The sequence below is a fragment of the Molothrus aeneus genome, chromosome 5, assembly GCF_037042795.1.
Source record: "Molothrus aeneus isolate 106 chromosome 5, BPBGC_Maene_1.0, whole genome shotgun sequence".
NCBI lineage: Eukaryota > Metazoa > Chordata > Aves > Passeriformes > Icteridae > Molothrus > Molothrus aeneus.
In genome coordinates this window covers 2,271,487-2,295,377 of record NC_089650.1, presented here as the reverse complement: position 1 = coordinate 2,295,377, position 23,891 = coordinate 2,271,487, and the positions used below count along the sequence as shown (strand labels likewise).

The 23,891-nt window shown below is 37.5% G+C and overlaps 1 protein-coding gene across 6 annotated transcripts in view; it reads left to right on the top strand.

The window, feature by feature from the left end:
• PLEKHA5 (pleckstrin homology domain containing A5) overlaps positions 1-23,891 on the top strand; it is a 159,403-nt gene that overhangs the window by 120,401 nt on the left and 15,111 nt on the right. For 2 of the 6 annotated variants that reach the window (XM_066550906.1, XM_066550910.1), the window contains 12 exons: positions 2,964-3,047; positions 5,689-5,808; positions 6,526-6,579; positions 10,605-10,685; positions 16,302-16,364; positions 16,920-17,000; positions 17,135-17,284; positions 18,722-18,823; positions 20,002-20,113; positions 20,353-20,399; positions 21,180-21,368; positions 21,885-22,002. In XM_066550906.1, the coding sequence (XP_066407003.1) occupies positions 2,964-3,047; positions 5,689-5,808; positions 6,526-6,579; positions 10,605-10,685; positions 16,302-16,364; positions 16,920-17,000; positions 17,135-17,284; positions 18,722-18,823; positions 20,002-20,113; positions 20,353-20,399; positions 21,180-21,368; positions 21,885-22,002 (1,201 nt within the window). Of the gene's footprint in view, positions 1-2,963; positions 3,048-5,688; positions 5,809-6,525; positions 6,580-10,604; positions 10,686-16,301; positions 16,365-16,919; positions 17,001-17,134; positions 17,285-18,721; positions 18,824-20,001; positions 20,114-20,352; positions 20,400-21,179; positions 21,369-21,884; positions 22,003-23,891 lie in introns of those variants that run through there. The other 4 variants (XM_066550911.1, XM_066550907.1, XM_066550908.1 and 1 more) reach the window with 4 other exon arrangements.

Genomic DNA, 23,891 nt, shown 5'->3' with positions numbered 1-23,891 from the left:
TATTAGAAGATGAGAACATGTCTTGATATTACTGCCCATGATATGTTTCCTCTAAAAAAAATGAGTCAATAGGCAAATTATTCAGAATACCTCATGCATGTCCAGAACTCTCTAACTCCTTTCTATCACCAAGAGGACTCAGAATCCCAGGTTTCTTCACAGCTGCTGCTTTCTGTCCTTCAGCAACAAGTTTGGCTGCCTTGGGCTCCAGCAGCAAATTGAATTCCTTTTTATGTCTTTGAGCTCTTAGGGAGATCACTGAAGATCCGTCTAAATGCACACAGCCTTAGTGCTTGACCACTGAGAGGGAGACATGAAGAATTGTGAACTTGGGTGCCATATGTGCCACTCTGCTACAGCCAGCATGCTTGTGTTACCATGGGTTTTAATTGATTGGAAATAGTTAAATAAAAATTACTCCTTCAGTTGGATGTAAAATCCTCCTGAGCATTTTTCTGAAAACTTTATCCTATGTCTTTTTTTTTTTTTGATGCTGGGAAAGAAAAAAATCTATAACTACAACTTAAAGCAGTTTAAACAACTTAGAGTTGATTATCAGGTGTTGGATTTTAAAGTTTTCAGATCCCTATCACCAAAGGAATAATTTTGCTTTGGCATCCTTTATGTCTCGTCTGCTCTGAAAATTTAGCAATCAATGCTTCTCACATATCTGAGAAATACCACTGGGTCAGTGCTGCAGAGTGTGTATTGCTTGTCCTGTCAGCCATGTTTTGCTTCCTGATGTTTTTGTTCCTTGTTGAACACTTTACGCTTGTCTTTCATTTAGTATTGAGTACCTTTTATACAAACCTCCTGTTTCCCTTGCATTTTTCATGCTGTTTGGTTTGTATTTAATTAGTTACAAAACTAGCTTTTGCCATTAACTTTAAAAACACCCCTGTCTTTAAGAGGTGAGTAACCAGAAGACTCATTATTTGAAATCAGTAGGGCAAATTTAACATCTAAACCCCATCTACATAGAGATCTTAGGTTTTTCAGCATGGATAGCCATCCAAACAGGAAGCTCTAGAATTTATCCAATATTCTGTAATTCTTCTTTCATGAGAAGTTCAAACATTGTTCCTCATAATATGTCATTTGTTATAGGCTGGAGCATTTACCCACAAGAAGATCAGTTTTTGTCACCAATATATTTTTCTCCATGTGCTATGAGACTCTAATCTTACCATCCCTGGCTGCACTCTCACATCTGCTGAATTCCTGCCAGCATTTGTTACCCTTTTAAGCCACTGCCTGTTTTAAACTTGTTCACAAGTGATGATTTAGAAAGAATATCTGGAGAAGGACATAAAACAACTCAAATACTCTTTATTGCGTACAAGACAGAAAGGAGACTAATGTCCACTTAGTTAAAATCAGATGGTTAGAGAACAAGGCTGAACTTGCAGGAGCTGCCTCATGTGTTGGAACTGGGAAGATGAAAAAAGTCTTTTTAGTCATCCAGCAGTTTTACAGGAAAGTGGACACTTACTTTGAAGAAAAGGCTGCTAAAGAAAGTTAAAGCCCCCCAGGAGGAGAGAGGGATGCTTCTGTGAGTGGTACTAGAGGTCTCTTCCAGCAGACTCGAGGAGCCCAAGCCATGTGTACATTTACCAAACATCCTCCTCAAGCTGGGGCTGTATGGCCACCCTGCTCAGGACAAGCTGCATTGTCTGCCTCAGTCAGGTCACTCTGTCAGGCATAGGATGCTCAAGCTGAACTGCTTCCCAAGAGAAAAGGATCCAGAAAGAAGAGCTGGGGTTTTGTTGTGGCATTTGGTTTTGTTCTGCTGATCCTTTCTTGCCTCAAATGATGGCAAGGGTGGTATTGCAACACCTGGCAAACATAAAACAATTGTGCTCACATCCACATGCCCATCTGCACAAATCCCCTTCAGTGTGACTATTTCAGTTTAAGAAGTCAATGAAGACATGGTTTGAGAATTCAGGAATGAGAACATTGTGAGCAGATGCCAAAACTTTCTATTTTTTACAGCACGTGGTTTTGAATTGAGTGCTTCTCAATGTTTAAATGGCATTGCCTACTCCAAAGTAGTCACCCTGCAGCTTAAAAAATTTCTTTCTTATTTCTTTTCACATCAGCTATTTTTCTGCCTTGTTGTGTCTTTCCTTACTATTCCAAGACCTTCCCTATTATTCTTGAAATAGAAATGACATCTGGAACCCTGAGAATGCTGCACTAGACCCACAGAATTTACTTTATCTAGCAATCTGCCCCTAATATTTTGAGAGTACAGCAGCACAGAAAAAGACTGCCTCCCCAAATTGCTGTGGTTCAGCTGTCCTTAAATGAACTGTGTCCTATGAGTTCCCTTTGGAACACTGGTAAAGGAAATAAGTCCTCAATTTATTTTTTTTATCACAAATCATTGTAGATGTACTTTCCTAAGGTATCTTGCCATGGCTGTGGAACTTTTTATGCTAAAACTGTCTGTTGTTTTCCAGGATTCCTTTAAAATTGCTACAAAACATTTCACATTTGTGAATATTTAATATTTTTCAATGTTCTTAGCTAATGTCTACATTTATTTAACATACATTTAAGCGATAATAATATACATTTAAGTGAAAAACACCCACTTTGGGGAATAGTACTGGTTATATTGCATTATGCTTTGGAAATAGAACTGTAGTGGGGGTCTCTCAGTGTGTTGTCAGAAATAATTGTTTTTTGTGGGTAGACCTTGCTCGTGGTCAGCATTCTGTCAATAGAGCAACAGTAATGAGGGAGAACTGTTAATTAAATGAAATACGAAATCTGTGGTATTTCTAAAATTTAGAGACTTAGTAATCTAGGTAATAAATCAACAGGGAGCATGACTGGCACAAATCATAGCAAATTTTCATGAGGGGGAAGTTAGCTTGATTTTTTGTGTTAGCATTTAAAGTTTTTGAGTCTTTAGAAACAACTGTGAGTCACACTGTGCTATTTTTTTTGTGCAGCATGTCTTTGTGCCTGACAGAAGGTCGATGCCAGCAGGTCTGAGTTTACAGCCTGTTACTCCTCAGAACCTCCAAGGCAAAACAGTGAGTTGGATTTTTATTTGATACATCAGGGGTTTTTTTTAACAATAATCCTTTAAGTATGAAGAGGCAACATTGAAATTTTATTCTAGCTAAAGCTTGCTTTAAATGTTACCTTTATTTAAATTATCAGGGGAAGAAATACTCTGTGATTCCACAGAATTCTAAGAATACTGTGTCACTGCTGAGTCAAGGTTTTCTGTGGGAATTACAGATTTATTATTTTTTAATCATTGTTGATACATTGCTGAAATTCCTGGGAGAGGGTGGACTACATCACAGAACACTTATTTCTCCATTAATTATTTAGAAAATCCTAGAAGTAAAGTTTGGCTTTTTCGGAAATGTAAAAGAGTGTTTTATGAAAGGATGTCCTTTCTGACACTGTACTGTGGTAGAGCTGAAATTCTCATTGAAGATATTTCATCAAAGTAATGTTGGTGAATACTCTTTACTTTCCTAGTTGAAACATGACTCTCAGCCAAAAACTTCCCCTAAATTGATGTCACTTCTTTACCAGCTTTTGTCTCCTTTATTTGTCATCTCTCTGTCCATCCGAAAATACCAATTGAGAGAGTTATGAACTAAGATAACTGATTTTTTTGATTTTTTTTTTTTTTCTGGATCATACTCTGGGCAACCAGTCCTTCCACTGCCTCAAGCCCTGTTTCCTGCACTTCCCAGCACAGATTTCTGGCACCTTCAGTTACTTTTGGGGTTGGCTTTTGGTAGCTGGAGCCTTCCAGACATTTCCTGGGGTTTGTGGCCCCCTCAGCTCTGCTGGACTGATCTCCAGACAGGTCCAGGAAACCAACCAGAAATCCACAGCAGAACAGTGCAGGGCCAGAGGAGGAAACCTGTAGGTAGCCCTGAGAAAACTTTGTGTTATGGTTGTTGCAAGAGTCCCAAGACCTGCATCGAATGCACAGCACCTGCAGCAACTTTATGAATGTCTAGAGAGGAGTAGGAGTTCTGTTCTAAGGGCTCCTCTGTGGAAAAAAAAGTTTGAGTTGGAGTGCCATGAAAGAAGTTACTCCTGTATGCACTAAAATTGGGCTGTTTCAGAATGTGCCAAAAGGAGTTCTGATCTTGAAAAAGTGGATCACTGCTCCTTTTGCTTGAAGATGCCACTTTTTTATTCTTATATTCCTAAAAATGAGACTCCTTGTGCTTTGAGTGGATGTTACTTTCCAGACTGAAAGCACTGTTGCCTATTTTTGGAGAGAGCTCCATAATGCCTTGTATAGCGGTCTGGATTCTTACACTTGCCCTCTGGAATTCAGTATTTTAAATGCAGGTATTGAAGGAGAGCTGTAAGAAGGAAAACTGCCATTAGACAATTTGGGTTTGGTGTTGGTTGTCCCTCAGAAGCAAGTGGTATTTCCAACTGAAGCATGTGGAAATCCCTTGCTCCCTCTTGTGGGCTCCTCTGTTCTGAACTCACAGAAGTGCTGGTGCCATGCTGCTTCTCAGGGATTTTTCCTCTTTATTCTGAGAAACTGGTATTCACTTTCAGCATTTTTAATGTGGGGTTCTCTAGAGCTCTTTACTACTTTGCTTTGGGGAAGTTCTGTGGCTGTGGGAGAGGGCAAGCAGGGGTTTAGGAGCTTTTTGTGCTTGGGCTTTGTTTAACTCACAGGGTTTGTGAGAAAATCAAAATGCTGGGTCAATATTTAACCTCCTGTAAGGCTGACTTCTGGAGAAGTGTAAGAAACAGAAGCAAACAGGAACATAACAAAAATACTTGTGATGCTCACTGGTCTGTTTTCTTTGGAGTATTGCTAATAGAAATGGTTCCCAGGAATGGTTCAGGTAGAATTTCCCAAACTGACCTAAGCTGATCTGTATGAATTACCTTAAAAATACCCATTTGATTTGGACTTTATTTCCATAATACATATAATGTATAATAAGTCTTAAATGTTATTCTTCATCCCATCCTAAGGCTGTATAGTACAGCTTAGTCATAAAAGTAAAGCAGTAAAATAACTGGAAGCCTCAGAAAGGTGGGATGGAAAATTATTTTTGTCATGCTTGTGCAGATATCTTTTGTGAAAGGTGATTATTTCTGAGGTAGGTCAGTAAACATGGGAATTGTCATCATTTTTTCCTCTCAATTTTGACACATACATTTGAAGAATTATTTTAAATAATTGTCTGAAGAATTATTTTAAAAACTACATTTTCTTGAGGGCGTGTTTTGATTCTTTCACCAAGCTCAAATGGCTGCCCACATACAGGTAATAATATCCTAAGGACTGGAATTGTCTCTCCCTGACTTAAGTCAGTATCACCAATTTGATATGCATGTCAGGAAAATTGAGGACTGCGCAGACTTTGCCCTGCAAAATCCTCAATTATTTTTGTCCTTAATACAGAATGTTTGACTTTTATGGCATTAACTGGTTTGAGCAGTCAAAGGCTAACCCTTTATTTTATATTTGGAAGAGTTCAACTGGGGGAAAATGTTTTCTCTTGTGTTATATCACTGCCAGAGTCTCTGCAAAGCACTCAGAAGGTGCACCTTACTTTACTTTTTAGAAGCAAACCTTTTATGAGGCATGCCTTATTTTACTGAGGTGTTGTTTGGGGTACCAATTAACCTTTTCTCTGCTCTTTGGCTTCTCACACTGCACTCCCTCAGCCGGAGGAGCTGACCCTGCTGCTCATAAAGCTGAGACGGCAGCAGGCGGAGCTGAGTAGTATCCGGGAGCACACACTAGCACAGCTCATGCAGCTAAAGCTTGAGGCCAGCAGCCCAAAGGTCAGCCATCCAGCAATGTGTGTCCTGCTCCATCCTCACTAACCCAGAGCCATTCATTAACCCAAGTCTGCTCTGTGCAAAGTTCCCTGGCTCCTGTGTGAGTTGAATTAATCCTGTGTGTGTGTGTGGTGCTCTGCTATCAACCCTTTGAGGTTTTAGTTTTTGAAGTAAGCTGAGTCAAAATCACCTGGGAATATTCTAAAGTAGCTGGCTGGAGTTCTGGGCTAAACAGGCAAAAGCATCATAAAGTCACCCCAGGACATTCAGGTTTAAAATTAAGTGGGTTTCATCTATTATTTGGTATTACAAAATTAGTCGTGCTAGATTGAGATTAATCTGCTGTTTATGCAGCCTCCAATCAGATTTCATCTTGTTTGTGATATGTGTGCAAAAAGCAGGACATGTTTAATACATGGATTTATCAAAGGGTTCATAGTTGCCTGTGTAGTGGACATTGACATAAGCTTACTGTGTTTTATGTGTAAACCAGAATGAAATGTAGTGGTTCATGGTCTGATTCGTAGCAAACTTTCATCATTTCTGTTTCAGGCTCAAAACTTGTTAACAGTTCACTAAAAAAGGCAGTTAAAAACAGCATTGTATTTCTCCATAAAACAGAACTGTCTATCACTGTCTAGTTTACATCCTTCCAAGCTCTTTTCATGCATTCTGCACCTTCTGTCCCTTTCCTTTTCCCCTCTGACTGCTGCCTGCTAGAATGAGATTCTTTCACATCACCTTCAAAGGAATGCCATATATTTGGATCACCAGGTGGGATTTACAATTTACTTGTGTGTTTATATTTCTTAATGCTTTTTGACTGCTCCTATCAAAGCTGGAAATATTTGGGGGGAAGGATTTTCAGTGCTTTTTGTGAAGTTGGATGATGCCCACAGCATAGGATATTTCAATTGATCACAAATATGAGCTCTTATGGGGAAAAAGAATCCCTCAATTTAAAATTTGTCAGGAAACAGTAGCCAATCACCAATTCATTTTTCTGTTCTAAATATGTTCCTAATTTCATAATAATACTAACTGTAGCATTTTACCTTCTTTAACCAGTCCTAATATGTTTCCAAGCTCATATGACACACATGCAGTTTTTAAAAAACGGGTACTTCTAAGAATTTCAGTTTTTCAAATTAAGAGTTAGATGTTTCTACAGGACATTAAATGAAGAGGAGGTCAAGCATGAAGAAATATTTTAAGCAAATCATAACATGGTTCCTTTTCTCATTTTTCTCAGTTGATTCTGAAGGATTTACATAAGAATAAGGTTTTAATTCTTTCCAATTTCTGGTATCTTATGGAGTGAGGGTTCAGTTCTTTACCTAGGGTACAGGTCTTCACTAACATAATTGACTGCCAAGTGAATAATTGCAATACCTCTCTTTTTGTTGCATGACCAAGTGGGACTTCTGTACAAGTTGTGTTTGACAAGTTTTGAAGTGGATTTCTTTTTTTTGCTAGCAGTTATAAAAGACAGTCATAAGTGCTTAGAACTAAAATAAGCAACTGGATGACCACTGGTTAAAAAGATAAAAATCACTTTTTGTAAATATAAATCTTTTATATTTATTATGTCTTTTATTGAAACCTTTGAGCCTTACACTTAAAACCAACTGTTAGAACTTTTATATGTTCCTCTACAGGGGTTTCAGTCAGTTATTGAAAACACCAGCTGTGCACAGACACAATACACACTCTCACATGGGCTTGGTTGACTTTATTTTCCTATTACCTCTTGAAAACAGGGTGGGAATTGTGACCAATTCAGTTTGATGGTAATGCATTCCCAAACATCTCTGTATTGTTTTATTTTAGGGGCTGCAGCAGGTCCAAAATAGTAGGGACACACTGCTTGCTAAATTAGACCAAAATATTTCATCCAACTCAAATATTTCCAGTCTATAATGTTTTGGAATAAGGGAATGATTCTGTCTTCAACAGTGTAATTCATTGTCAAGAAAGGATAACTGTCAATGTGAAGTGTAAAATTGTTGTTACTGCTTGGTTAGCCAAGCTTGTGAGTATGATGGGGAGAATTGTCTATTTACAAGATGCAAAATAGTAAAAATTATTTTCCTTTCACTTGCACCAGATAAAATTTAGAAATGTGATGTGGTAAGCATTAATTTAGGAAAGTATGTAAGTCTTAGAGTTGTGCTATACCAGAGATGCAAGGAATCAGTACAACTTAAAAATCAAGTCTAAAATCTATTGCCTTAATCACAAAATCATGGAAGAGCAGGTTGGAATACTCATTTCTCTTGTTTTATAATACTGTCATCTACCTGTAGGAAATAAATCCCCCTGAAAGTCTTTCTGCTTTGAGTACCACTGCTTCTAAGGGTGGTATCACATTTATAGCTTTTCATTACTTTGCCAAATATCAATTTCCTTTCATGTTAAAAGCATTTAAAAAATCAAAATTTCTTTCAGTGTAATCGAGGCCTTTCCTCCTTGTTACTAGTATCTGTAACCAGCGTGGATTAGTCTCTTACCCTCTCTGGATTTAAAATGTCCTGTGTACTTAAATTAGGTATTTCCACTCGTATTTAATCTCTGTCAATAGTGTCAGAACGTACTTTGCTTATAGCACATGGTGAGACTCCAGTTCCTGTATCCTCAACTCTCACCTTCTTGGTCACAAAGAGCTCAGTACTGTACACAACAATAAATAATAAATTTGTTACTGCACAGGTGACTTTTCAGGCAGACTAAAATTGACGTGTAGGGAAGGTAACTTAAATTCTGCTGCAATAAGCTGGCTGCTGATGAGGTGGTTTTCTTGTCAAGAATCTTCAATCACCTTTGGGAAATTGTGCTTTGTTTTTGTACTGCTGTTTCCTTTGGCCATGCTCAGAAATTCTCACCTTATACTTTCTGATGGTTTTGTATTATGCTTTCAGAATTTTTGTTGTTGTTGTTGTTGGAGGTCAGAGAGGGGGAAAAAAAGCCTGAAAAGACTTGACCCACAGATACCCAGCAATATGATTTCTTCCATGTCTTAGGGCCAAATAAATGGTTGTTGAGAACCCTTTTCTTTTTAAACCACTCTGCTGGCTCAAGGTTTGCAGAGTTGGGAGAGAGATTCAGTAGTAGTAAAAATGTTGGAAGAACTCCTGTAAATCAAAGTTGGAGCTTCTAGAAGATCAGACATTACTTCAAAATGTCTTTTGAGCAAATACACATTGCTTATTTTCTAATCTGAATTTAAACAAACTTTGAAGAGTTCAACAGAAATTAATTCTGGCACTGCCTGTTACTGGTCAGAAAAGAAAAATTTGAAATATTGCAGAAAGGTATTAGGTAGAGGATATGAAGTGGTTCAGATCCTGATAATAAAAATGCATACAAACCTGTGTGTTCTTAATGAAACATTTGAGCTTCAGAGAAATTTTTCTTTTATTAATTTTTCAGTTGGCTGTATTTGATTGCTTGGCTTTGGGCCTTATTGTTTCTCTCCTTATTGCGATCTCTCTTAGTATCACCACTCTCTGGACAAAATTTTAATATAGAGGGAGAACAACTTCTTGTGTCAGTTCTGGTTTTCTGTTTACATATAGTGGAGATGATGGAGTAAGTGCTAGGGGCTGCTTGTTTAGGGGTTTTTCCCTGCCTTGAACAAACAGAGCATCATAAACTTCTTAAGGTACCTTTTATTGGCTGATTAACTTACCAGATGATCAGACTTTGCAATGGATAAAAAACAACAACAACAAAAAGGTCCTCTATCTACAACAAGAAAAAATAAGATGAAAAAAATACTCCTCCAAATGTAAAAGTCAGGTTTTTCCTAAATATTTTTTGGCAAGAAGTACTAGAAGGCATCAAAAACTCATTCTGTTGCGTTTCCATCTATGAAAGCAAACCTTGTTAGGGAAATTCATGGAGAGTGTATATAAATACAAAGCAAAAGATCATGAATGCTCCTTCGCACGCTTTGTGTAACCATGCCTGAAGCAGGTATTACTAAAGTTTCCAACAAAAATAGGAGCAGAATTGTGCATCAAGTGACTTTTCAGTTTTCTTTTGAAGAAGAAAACCACCTGTTTTCATAATTTTCCCCTTATTGTTAGGAGAGTCTCCTTTTTAAGACCAAAATCCCATTTTTTTTTCCTGTGTTGCACACTTTTCTGAAACCCTAAATGTATGCAATGTGTAATAAAGTACCTGATTTTGACATTTGCATGCTTAGCAATAAATACTAATCATTATAGAAGGTGTCTGGCCAGTTCCAGAATAGTTTCACTCCAGTGTATGGGGGTGGATAAATGCAACAGGCAGTGATTCAAAGCTCCAAAGGATGTAAATCAGTGGAGTATATAAAGCATAATTTTTTTGTGATATGTGGACATGAGTCTGTTCACAGGCTGGGAATGCTTATATCTTTTAATGTACACTCAGTTATTAAATCTATAATTTAAAAGGTTTTCTGATAAAGGTTTGAGTTCCTGCTGCAAAATCCAATAATGCTTTTCATTTCAATACCAGGCAAAGCCAAACTTGTCTTAAGCTTTTTTATTTTTAAAAAGGGAGAGTGTTGGTGAATAAATATTACATTGGTGTTGAGCATTTACATTACTTTTGATATATTTGTTTGATATTATTAAACTTTTCAGATGTTGGTATTACTGAATGATGGAATATATGAAAAGCATGGGTTAAAATGTAATCTACTGCATTATTAGAAAGAATTAAAGTAGAGGCTATATTTTACAGTGTCGTCTTTCAAATCTAGCCATGCTGTAAACTGATGTTTGCTGTATGCTCCTCCTGATTTGAAATAGATGAAAGAGAATGAACCTTTAATCACCATGGTTCACACTATGATTGAGAACTCGGCGCTAAGACCGCAACTGTACCATCAAGTAAGGTCTTGGAGAGTGAATGAAATTGCTTTATCATCTGCCAGAATTTTCCTTAGTGACAGTTTTGGTTGTCCCTCAGATTTATCCATGACATTGGTGTTTCTCTCCTTTGCTTTGGACACCCACAAGTCATCCATGCTTCCCGAAGCGCTGCAGTATCGTTGGCATGGCTTCCGCTGCCTTTTCGTTGTTTACTATTCAGTGTACACTTCTGAGTAACTCCTCTCTGTCTAGACTATTTAATTAGCTGGTGCTTTATGCAGGTGTCTAGTAAAATTCATGAAACTTCCAATGAGCTTCCAACATTTGTCTTAGCATGATTCTCTGCAACTAGTGTTCAAAGGTGCTTCTTTCTTTTGACCACTACAAAAGCATGTGAGCAGTATTTACCTGGTCATTTCTGGCAATTTTGTTTTGTTCTAGGAAGTGGATTTACAAGTTTTTTGTTTGCACCTACCAAGCGTTTAGCCACTGAAGAAAGAAAGGATCAAAATTACTTTGATCTGGGGCCTGTAAATCCAAAAGGCAGTGTCTGTTCATAAAGTCACAGCAGACTTTACTGTGCACACTTAGAGTTCTGGTGCTGGTTGGCAATGGTAAGATGGAAGAAGAATCAGAAATGTGAATGGAAATATTGTCTGGGAGTTGAGACCTGCACTAACTTATGAGCATGGCCAATCCCTCTCTGTTGGTGCTGGGGCTGAACTGAACAGCCCCAGTCATGCCAGGGGGTGTTTGAGCAGTTTCTTGCCTCAACCACAGTGAAGGTGTTGTTCTCACAAGGGAATATCTGGCCAGTTCCCTTACATTTACGTTTTTGCCCTTGTGAGCCAAAATTATGTATAAAGGTTGCACAGTTTGAAGAAAAGGAGATGTTCTGCCATGTAAAACAGATTATTGGCAGTTTATTACTACCATGTTTCTGAAAAATGCTGCAGTTTAATAGAATATTTCATTTTTTATTTAAAAGTCAACTCTACGTCTTAAGTTTGCTTCCAATCCAGAAACGCTGCCAAAAAAAATCTCAGCTTTCCAAAGGAAGTTGGGTTGTAAGTGACTGATTTCATGACCATCCAATTTGTGCTCCTACATGCAAAACATGAGCTTTAACTTGGAACCTGGAGGGGAATTGGAATATTTGGAGGGGAATGAGAGAAGTAAGGTGCCCTGGAGCCGTAAATGAAATTTTAGGGGTTTGTTGTAATTTTTTGAAGAAGCCTAACTGCTAGAATTTTTTTAAAGCAAGTCAATTTTGTGTGATAGAGTATGTAAGACAAATAAATCAATGGGTGTATAATGACCAGAGGTGTTTTAGACATGTCAGGGGAAACTAGCCCAAGCTTCTAATATTAAATAGACATATTTGATATAGCTGTGCCTGGGCTAATGTGTTAATTCCTTTGGGGATACCAATAAATTCCCCAGTGCTGCCCTGGCCAAGCTCTGCTGCCAGCTGCAGTGTCTGCCTTCACCTTGCAGGCACATTTGACTGAATAAACACCTTTTTTTGGCATTCTTGTCAGAGAAGCAGTGACTCTAACAGGTCCTGAGGACTGAATAACCTGTTGCCACTGGAGATGTGGTCTCTTCAGGTCAAAGGGTTTGTGACATGCTGAAGGTTTCTGCAGAAGCTGCCTTAGCTGAGGAGTCACAACATCTTCTGCTTCCATGGATAAAGTTTCCTGTGTGAGATGTTGCATTAACTGGCTTTCAGGAGAGGCTAAAAATACACTCAAAATTTCACTGCCTAAATAGTCTTCTAAACTTTTGTAATGCAAAACCAACCCATTTAAAATTCTGGCAACTTTAAATAAAGTCTAAGCAGCGTATAATTTCTTATTCAAATGAAATAAATTGGTTTAACAATCATCTTTCCTGCTGCAGTTTTAAAGACATGTAAATAATTGGGAGAAGCCTCTGTGCAAGTGACTGAAACTTGTTTTGTTGTCAGGATGCTAAAATAGTTAGTGATGACTGCAATGATTCCTGTGGATAAAGAAAAGGATCTTTCTCAGCTTCAGTTTATTCAGTTCAGTTTTAGGTCTGAGCTCATTTAGAGTTAAGCAAAGGAAAACAAGAAAAGTTTGTATTTAGTTTGTCTTGCTTCCTTTTTGTAATGATTAATGGTTCTTTAGTAAAACAGCAAGAACCTCTACTATTTGAAATGTGTTATTTATAAGGCACTTTTGCTAGTGATTTGTTACATCTTCAGAGTTATTTAAATCATTTGACTTGCATCAGTTTGCTCTGCAGACTGTGCTATAAATTCACAGGTGCAGGCCATGGAAATTATTCCATATGTACAGTCAAGAAAAAAAGGATTTTTACAGACTAGACCCATTTCGAGCTTGGTTTGGGGTCTTTTACTTCTTTCTTATACTAGATGAAGAATGTTAATCTTGTTCTCCAATCTTTTTCTCTCAAGCAAGTACAGGCTGACTTTAAAAAGCAACATTTTCCTCAATTCCTCTTACATGTGTGAGTTCCCTTAAGGAGGAAGAATGAAAATCTGAATGCAACAAGCTAACATCCAGGTCTTGCCGTGGATAATTGTTCTTAATACATTAAAAACACAGGAAAATACCCCTTGAGTTTTTTGTAAGGATAGGGAGATTTTGCTTATGGCTTGTTATTGTTACAGGAGCTGCATACATTTAAACTGTTATGCATGATAGATTTTGAGATGTTTCAGGTTTTGTTAGGAACACAAGGTGATGGTGTTCAAGCTAAAAATCTTGTCTTTTCAATTTGTGTTTAAGTGTTTCAGGTCACAGAATTCAAAATTAGAGGAGAACCTTGCTTAATGGGGCTAAATGGCCATTTGCCCTGCTTCCTGACAGCAAGAAGTATTTTAAAAAGCAAGAAGTAAACAAAAGAATCTGTTGGAAGTCTTGATTTTAATCTTGTACTCAACAACAAAATGTCCTAGGTTGTGCTGTTTTAATTTCTAATGTAGCATCCTGCAGAGGTGCATAGCATGCTTTTGGGGCGTGAAACATCCTCCAAGATATTCATTGAATCAAAACAGTAGGTGGAATCTGAAAATAGAGTCAAAGTCATGAAATAATGCTGTCACTTCAGTGTTTTTAATATCAACTACTTAAATAGTTCAACCACTTGTGTCCCAGAGTGTCCAGCTCAGGGGATCTCTCCCTTTCTGGGAATCATCTGCTGCTGGTGTGTGACAGAGCTGAGGACTGTGCAGCAGATGACAAATGATTCCTAAGCTAAGAGGGAGGTTCAGTTAAGGTCATTTTGCTTTTTCACAGACAAGATAACACATCTGGCCAAACTCTGCATGTGCAGCTTGCCTTTGAAAAATGCTGAGTTCTATTTGTAGCTCTCAGGGTGCTGCTCCCTCAAGACTGGGAGGTTTTTGGTGTTAAGAGGAATGGATTTGGTGTGTTTGAACAGGCAGATGTCGAGGCAGAGGGAGGCCAGCAGCAGCTCCTGTCCTGGGTTCAGTAGATGGCACTCTTGCTCTGGAGTTCTGCCCTGGCAGAGCCTCTGCAGGAGCGATTTGGCACGAAGGACATTTTGATAACTTGGTCACTGGAGCTCTGCTAATGCTTTTTCCAGGGTTCTGAGGCTGTTGACCTTGCCTGAGATGTGTGATTGGGTTTTGCCTGCCACATCTCCCTCATCCCTCCAGCAGGATGCGATCGCATCCCGCACCTCTCACATTCACTGGTGAGCTGGGAGAGTTGGAGCTGCTTTTGTCAGGGATGGATTAAGTTATTCATATTTGGGGTGTTTTTGTGCTAAGCCTGTGCAAAATGTTGCAGTGGAAATGTTAGGATGAGGTTGGCTCTCCAGCAGTGCCTGTTGTGTGGAGCTGGTGCTGCTGACAGAAGCACAAAGTCGGTAGCAGTTTGAAATGTGTGATAGGATTTTAATAAGAAGAATTAGCACGGCTATAGTGTTCTTTGAAAAGCTGTTTTCTTTGTCTGAATACTTAAAATGTATTCCCTTTAGGAGGGTATAGAGGGGTAGGGATGCTGAATTGGCAAACTGTTGTAAACTTGGCTATAATTGAGGTTGAAATGACAAAAAAAAAAGTCTTTCTTTTAAAAAAAGTATAAAAAATACTGGCTTGAAAAAGCAATATATTTTTCTAGCCAAGCCACATAAAATGCTGAACAGTGACTTGGAAAGGTGTATTTATCTAATAGGGGATAATCTTCCTTCTGCAAATCTTCCTTTTGTGAAATATAACTAGGTTTCCTCTGTAAGTTAAATACATTTGGCCATGTTTATGAGTTTTATTTAAATATTTCCATTCCTCATTTTTCTCTCATTGTGATAAAGCCAACAGTAAAACAACACAACTCTACAATAGTGGGAGTTTAAACAGCTATCTTAATTTGTGTGACATTCATGAGGTGCAAAAGTGCTGTGGCTTTTTTCATATTCCAACATTCATTTTCATGAAATGTCCATTTCAAAGAAAGTTATCCCGTGTTTTTAATACACTATTCGTACTTCTGAATTGTCACCAGGTACATTTGCATGAGGTATGTGGACATAATATCGTGAAATGAAACACTTTAGTGTGTTGAAGGTTTATTTTATGTTTGGAATGCTTGTCTCATGAACCCTTCCCTAGTCCTTTTATTTATAAGTGTCACTTAACATGGACTTGTGTCTCAGTAGTCTTCCTTGTACTATTAAGTCACAATTACCTAATTCTGACAGACACATGGAAGGAAAGCATCTCTGTTGGGACTCTGTATACACAATGTGTTTTAATTAGAAAATAGAATATGAAGGTTGATAGTGTTATGTCCTTACTTGCTGTATAGGCTATTAAGTAGTTACTCTGTGTGAGAGTTCACTCTAAAATGGAGAGCTGCATTTTTCCTTGTTAAATATTTTAAAATCTTGTCAGTAACAGATTGAAAAAGTTAAGAACTTTATGTGAAGAGCTGCATCAAAGTAGTTTGAGGTACTTTGCATCCTACTAGCACAAGGAGACAACTTTGCCTAGGTCCAAAGATAAAAAAGAAGAGCTTCTATTTGTGGCATTTCTGGTGATGCTCTGCTCGAGGAGAGGAAATCCTATGAAAAGTAGGAAATAAATAAGAAAAATCCGTATGAAAAGTGATGGCACTTATTGGATGTATCTCTAACAAAATATTTACATATATGTTGTAAACATGGGTCGTTCTGCTCTGGTTTTGGCTTCACCTCAGATCACCCTGCTTGTGAAACACCTGACCTTAGTGGGCCTAGAATGGATAATTCAGAGTAGAATGAGCCCCTCTGTTTAGCATTCATATGACAAAACTTAGGCACAATGATGCCTCATTATTTAGATGTATGCTGGCAATTTCGTCTTCCTCCATAATCCATGTTTGATTGAGTTGTACATCTTTGAAACTGCAGTTGGCATTAGAAACAGCCTGTTAATTTACTGCAGCTCTGCTGACAGTCTGCTTGACATTCCATTTAGTTACCCTCATTAATGTATATTGGCTAAATATGTATTGTTCAATGTGGCAGGTTTAGCTTTCAAGCAAAAGCTGATTTCTGTGTTAAAACTCTTAAGCTGAACATTAGTTTTCGTTTTCACAGTCCAACTAAGTTGTTTTATGGCAATATTATTCTTCCTTATAGTTAACACAAGAAGAATGTAGGGGTACACTATACAAATATAGAACTGAAGAGCTGGACATTGATGTAAGTCATTTGTATTCCTTCTTCCTTGTAAATGTTGGTATTTGTCTCTTTCTTTTGATAATAATTTTCCTCTTGGCTTTTGGGTTTGAAACCCCACGTGATTGCCAACAGAAATTGCATCATGATATAGAGGCACATATCTCTGTAATAAGCTTCTAACTTGGAGGAAATATTACATTTTAGGCTGAAATTTTAACTATTTGATACAATCACCTGAGAAACCATGGGACAGACCCCCCCCCTTTGTAACACTAAGCAATATGTAAATTAAAATGACATCTAATACCTATTATTAAGTTGTAAAGATTTAGCTGTAGAATCATAAATTACATGTTTTGAGCCATGCTGCTTCAAGCTATAATAGCACTTCATAGTTTCTTGAGAGGGTTTCTTAAGTAATTTGAAAATGCAAGACTGATGCCTACATAATTTTAGATTTCTTAATTTAATGGCCTTTTCTGTAGATTTGTGTAATGGTTTGATCAAGTTAGATTTTGATTAATGAGGATGCAAATAACAAAATGCTAATTGCGGTCATTTTCTGTTCTACCCTAGGCTAAGCTTAGCCGTTTATGTGAACAGGATAAAGTTGTGCAGGCACTGGAGGAGAAGCTTCAACAGCTACACAAGGAGAAAGTAGGACAATTGTATTTATTACCTAAAGTGGATGTTATTTTACATGCTTATTATCAGAACATTGATAGCTGAAATAAAAGGAAAATCAGCCCAATGATGCAGTGCATTAAAAATAATTCTTCTTATTACAATAGTACACGCTTGAGCAAGCTTTGCTCTCAGCAAGTCAGGAGATAGAGATGAATGCAGATAACCCAGCAGCCATACAGAATGTGGTCCTGCAGAGGGATGACTTGCAGAATGGACTGCTCAGCACTTGTCGGGAGGTGTCCCGAGCCACTGCAGTAAGTATCATGTTCTTTCCACCAAAACTTCATCAACTGTGAAATTATTGTGTTCCTATTCCTAATTACATTGGTTTTGCTTGATTTTTTTTTTTTACTGAATCCCAGCAAAAACTGCTGTCTTTTACTTGATTGTGTTGCTGTTAAAGGTGGATGGAAAGTGATCTTCTCACTCCATTCATCAAGTGAAATTATCCATGATTATTTCATTGCAGTGAAAGATGATTCATCATCATCTTTCTCTAATTGTATTTTTTTTTGACCAGGAATGGGTGCATACTGTCTTAATTGATGTGGTAATTACCATCTTTGAAATATGAGAAATTGATAACAGAAGATAACAATTTCTTTGTTATCAAGAAATTGATAACAGAAATTGATAACAAATAATGCAAATAAGCTATTTCATGTGATGGCAAAATAGTGTTGCGCACAAACTGTATTTGACTTATTTTAATCAAAAGCAGCTGCAGTACTGCCATAGTCTCTCTCTAATATTGGGCCATTACATTTAAAGGATCTTTCAAATTATGCACTTCCAAAAGGTTTTGGTTTTTGTTTTGTTTTGTTTTTTAAAGGGATGGGGAGGAAATTGCTGTTTACTGTCCTTTTCTACTTTGTGATGACAATGAATCATTGTTGCCTACTTACTGATATTTCCAAAAAGGTGTCAGATTCCAGGGGGCAGCCTGTGGTAAAACCTGACAGGATGTCAGCCCTGAAATCCTGGCTGTAGTCTGAGTGTTGGACTGCCTTATAGCAGGAATTGGTTGGACACAGCAAAGGGAACCAGGGGAAAGGAAATCCTCTAGACGCACTTTCCCTCATTAACTTTTCAATTTATTCTAAATGAGTAAATTGCTTGATGTAGGCTGCAAAAGTGAGACTGTGGGGCTGACCTCAAAGAAGAATGATATTTTTTTTTCCACCTTTTCCTTGTGGTGTTTTCAGCTGTGCATGAGTAGAGCAGTGTTGTGTTGGCAGCCTTGCAGCAGGGCTGGGTGAGTTGTATTTTCCCTGCATAATGCACTGCCTGTGCACACACGTGCTGTGCACTCACACATGTGTATTCTGGGTGATAAAAGAGACAAATTTGCATCCATTTTTGTGGCTTTTCTGCCTCACTGGAAAGACAGCTTAAGATCTACATGCCTGCTGACTATAAAGGCATTTTCTGAAGAATTTGCCCTTGCCTTTTTTGTTAGTGCTGTTTGTTTGAATTTTCAAACTGCTGTTTGTTTGAATTTCATTCAGTATCATTAGAAAATCAAAAAGCTGTCTAAGCATTGCATTCTCTAAATTATGTATCTGTTTATTTATTGCTGGTGTCTATTTATGTGTTAGTTCTGAAGTTTCATGCCACTGGAAAAAGAAAAAAAATACTTTTTTTTTAAATTGAACTGCATCCCTAATTCTTTACATTTGTTATGTACTTAGGAACTGGAAAGAGCTTGGAGAGAATATGATAAATTGGAGTATGATGTAACTGTAACAAGGAACCACATGCAGGAGCAGCTCGATCGGCTTGGAGAAATTCAGGTGTGGCAAAGATCTTAAAATAATGCACTCAACTCACTTGGACTTTCTGTGAGTTTTAAAACTATTCAAATGAAAAAACGGAGACAAATATTGAACTAATGTACAAACCTTTAATTTCTTTTTCTACATTGTAAGTTCTGAAGAAGTCTTCAGGTTTTTCTCTTTTTTTTTCACATTATAACACTGATATTATTTTGTCTGGGAGCTTCCTTTTTTTTTGTTTCAGTGAGCAGGTTTGAAACGAGATGGTTTCCTCAGACCTTAGTTGCTCTGACAGTCATAATGCATCTTCACACAAATTCTTCCATTTCACTGAATATTTTTAAATTAAATATTTTTTTTTCAAAAAATTATTACAGGAAATGCTGTAGGTGTTGCTTCAGGCCTTACAAACCAAGGGTTCTGCTGTGTATTTTAGTACTCAGGAATGGGTGTTGAATTCCTGAGGAGCGCTCTCTGTGGCACACTCACAGAGATATGGACATGCAGGTGTGCACAGATATCTGGGATGGGCACATGGGTGTGCTCTGCACTGCAGGATCTTTGCTCCAGGGGTTGATTTTCTATGCAGCTACAAAAGACATTACAAAGAAGCCCAAAATCTGGAAAACTTTCATTGATTGGTGCACAGTGTGCATGTAAATACATTTATATGCAAACACGATGTTCATCTCCACCTGTTTTGGTTCCTTTTCCATGGCTGTATGTGTATCTCCTGTGCAAAGCCTGCCTGGATTTTCTTTGGAGACCAAAGATGAAATTCTGTTCTTGAAGGGAAGTTTGAATTAGCAGATTGCTCTCAAATTGACTGAGGCGTTACGAAATGAGTCAATCTTTTACTTTGTGTTCCAGACAATATTTGAATGCTTTATGGGAGAGGGTCTATCATTACTGCATTTTATTTTCCTTCACTATGAAAGAGTATGCAGTGTAGTCTAAAGAGAGAGAAAGGTTTTCTCTTTTTTTTTTCCACTTGCAATGCATTGAGCACTGGATGTGTTCATTTTTAAGTTTGGTAGTTACTCCAAAAGTTGAAGTTATTTTCATTATCTTTACAAAACAAAAAAAAAAAAGAAAGAAATAAAAATCACTGTTATAGAAGCATTATGTACTAGATTAAATTATACATTTTTAAGTTTGTTAATTAGTGGCCATATATGCTGTTTATTTGCTGGCAGACTGAATCAGCAGGGATACAGCGTGCTCAGATTCAGAAGGAACTCTGGAGAATTCAGGATGTCATGGAGGGTTTACTTAAACATAAACAGCAAAGAAGCTCTTCTGAGGCAGGTAAGCAATAAAGAATGAAACCGGATTATATAAATTTTTTAAACAAAAGCTCCATCATTGCTTTTCTATGTTTGAAAAAATGGCACAATGACTAAGAAGAGAACGAAGCAAATATTACTTTAAATTGGTGCTTGGTGTATTGGTTGATAGCAAGAGGTTAGAGTTCATATTTTAAAAGCTGTTTATTGAAAACCATTTTTCTCTTTTTTTTTTTTTCCCCCACACCTTTCCCCGAACAGGCATCATGGTATCAAGGACATTTTCTTCTATTAAATATAAAAATGAGGTATGGTTTTAGCATATTTACTATTTTAGCATTATGGAAATTGTAACATGGCTATGATAAAAAACAAGTGTTACTGTGAATATTTTAAGGATGTCTGAAGGATGTATTCAGTATGTTTATGTAAAAACACCATATTATGAACTAGTTTTTAAGACTGATAGCTCCACTAGTAATTCTAACACTCATTTGTACTGTGTCTCTGTATTCTCACTGGTATGTTTCTCTTTTCCATTTCTTACCTTTTCCTCTCCCTAGGCTCTTTAACATAGAAATATAAACCCTGATTTATGTTTTCTACCCACCACACTTTTCATGGGAAGAAATACATTGCTTTATATGTTTATTCAGATATTGAGCCTGGTTCTCAGATGGCCAGAGCACCCACAAGAAGAGCTGAGACTGTGGGAGCTCCCAAATGTTCAATTCCTCTGAAAATCTGGCTGGAAGTTACAGTTTTAAAGGGACATTGTCATGGTTATCTAAAGTGTGTGCAATATCCATCTGGCTTACAGAACTTTCTAAAAGTCTCATTTATGTAAAATCTTTCAAAAGATAATGGATTTAATTTCTAAAAGTATGATATATAGGGAGTTTGTATGTGTTCAACAGAAAGCACAGGTGCTAGATTTGTTTTTTTCCTTTTTGTTATATGTGACATTGTCCCTTTAACTGCAAAATCTATAGCTGCTGTAGCCATGGTAATATATTTTTCTTTTTAAGTTATAAATAACTGTACCAGGTGCTCATGTCTAAATAAGGTGACTATTCTACAATCTTTAGGAAGAGGAAGTAGTCCCACCTCGTCCTCCACTCCCTCGGTCCTATGACTTTACAGAGCATCCTCCCATAATCCCCCCTCTGCCCAGTGATAGCAGCTCCTTGCTCTGTTATAGCAGGGGCCCAGTACATCTGACAGAAGAAAAGAAGATGTACCAAGTTCAAGGATATCAGAGAAATGGATCTTACTGTGTAAGTGGCTTAAACTGCCACGTTATTCTTGAAGCATCCTCCCTCCTTTGCACCGCCACCGTTTTTGTTTACTCATCTGGCTACTTCTGTGTTATGGTTTCACTTTTATTTGGTTTTGTTTAGAGCTGCATCATTTGCTCTTCACATTCTCCTGTCATCTGTTCTGTGCATATATAAAATGTCTTAAGACTTAAATTTCATAAATTTAGATTCTTCTCCTCACTGGTTCTTTAAAAAGCTCTGGGCTCAGCTTTTGAAGCTTATACCAATTTGTTTCCAGAAGATCATTTTAAAAACCCCACAACTCTGCCTTTTTATGGCAATATTTTCTGATTGTTTGCAAATGTTGTTACTCAAATTAACTACCAGAAAACACTTCTGCCATACCACTTGAAGGATGGAACACTGTCTTCAAGTGAGAGCAGAGTTATCACAAAATAATTGGTTTGAGTCTTAAGACATAAATACTTGTAGCAAAGTGCCTGTTAATTTACCTCATCCCTTGCTGTTTCTCAGGGTCCTGATTATAGGCTTTATAAGAGTGAACCTGAGCTAACTACAGTAGCAGAAGTGGATGAGTCTAATGGTGAAGAAAAAACAGAACCGGTTTCAGAATCAGAATCTTCTACTAAAGGTTGGTCCCCAGGCACGGTGTTTGCAACCTTTCAGCTTTCTCACAAGGAGTGCAGAGCTCAGCTGTGTTGTAGAAGCTGCCTCAAGGTTTGTGCCTTTGCAGCCTGTCCATTTCTCAGTTTGATGGAACAGCTTCCACAATAAAATAATGATTTAATTATATGACTAGAGAAATTTCATTCAATTACACCGCAGAAAAATCAAACATTACACTCACCAACAAGCCTGAAATCCTTATTGACACCATGTCTAATCACATCACTCACATTCCCCACACACCATTCCCTTGAACAATTACCCATTTTATGTTCTTGCCCTTGAACAATTACTGAGTTTTTGAATCAAGCTCCCGATGTTATGTCGCTGGAACGTCCAAAAAGGCAGCACCACAGAATTTTCAGGCTCTCATAAGGCAGGGAAACAATGTCTTTTTCTTTTTTTTAATCTTGTAATTGTTGAATTGCCTTCTGTCCTCTGATATAATAGGAATAATGATCATGACCTTGGAGTGTACAGACAATAAAGGTCTTGGCAATTGCTAAATGCTTTAGATTCTTCTCTTCATCTAGCTCCCATAAAAGCTACTAATTGCTTGGTAGAGTCTTTTACCAGGAAGTGCTTCTCAATTCTGTTTGTTAAAACACACAGAATAGTTTGTTAAAGGTGACTTCAGGAAAAAGCTCAGCTTTAGCACCTCCCAAAAACCATATTAATAGCTTTGAGGAAAACTACCTAAACTTAGCTATTTTTTTACCCTAAGGATTGATATTGCCAGTGGCAGCAGGATCACTGCCTTTTGTTTTGGTGCTTTGACTGAGCATTCGCAGAGCAGGCTGGTGTGATGGTAACAGAATTTTACCAAAAATTATGCTTTTACAAAGATATTGTTTCCATCAGAATGGTCATAGAGGTTTTTAAAACTGAGATTAGCATACAGTTTGGGTATAAACTATGTGAATGGCCCTGTGATATAATTAAGCTTGCACTTACCACACAATTTGTCAATTCAGGCTCTCTGGGGTATTTGCTGAGATACAATGTTAAGGCACATAATTAATTTCTTGTTAACTTGGTGGCAGAAAATGGAATATTTATCCTGAGATTTGCTAATCATCAATGACCTAAATAGAGAAACTTGTCTTTCTGACAGCATGCCTAGGTTTCATTGACCTGTGGTGTTTCTGATTATTCACAGTAATTTATGTCAAGAGGTGAAGTAATGATAAAGACAAAATGAGAAAATCTACACTGACTGTGTAAAGAAACCCAACACTTTTTAAGCACCTTTAATCTGCTTTCTGTCTCAAAGACAGAAATTATTTTATTCTGTCCGTTTGTAGAAAAACAGTCCTCAGTCAGGGAAAGCAGTAGTGCAAATTCCTCTAAGATAAATGTTTAGAGGTGTGGAACAGAATAGCTGCAGTGGTAGCAAGCAGTGAGAGGCTCTGTATATTCTAAAACTCCCTCCAGTGTGTGGTTTATCATAGCTGTGTTATATCATGTGAGCAGATGAATTTTCTAACAGACATCTCTTGTTCTGGGCATTCGCTCACAATAACAGTCCCCATGCAGTGGGAAAATGTAACCATTGCTGATTGTTTCAGTTCTGTTATAGTGTGTAAGCCACCACAGGAAACATTTTTATGTCATTCTGTCTTAAGTTTTTAAGCTGATGAGGAAAAAAACTTAAAGGCAGCTCATTTCTGAGTTTTTTCTGCCTTGCTGTTTTAAGAAGTTATACCTCAATGATGGAAGTTTCTTATTGAGGATGGTTCTAAAAATAAATGTTTTCAGAGGAAATTTAAAAAGGTTTTTCTAGTGGTTGTGCACTGTGGTTACAGTACTGAACACTTCCCATGCCAGCCATTTCCCTCTCTTTTCAAACATCAG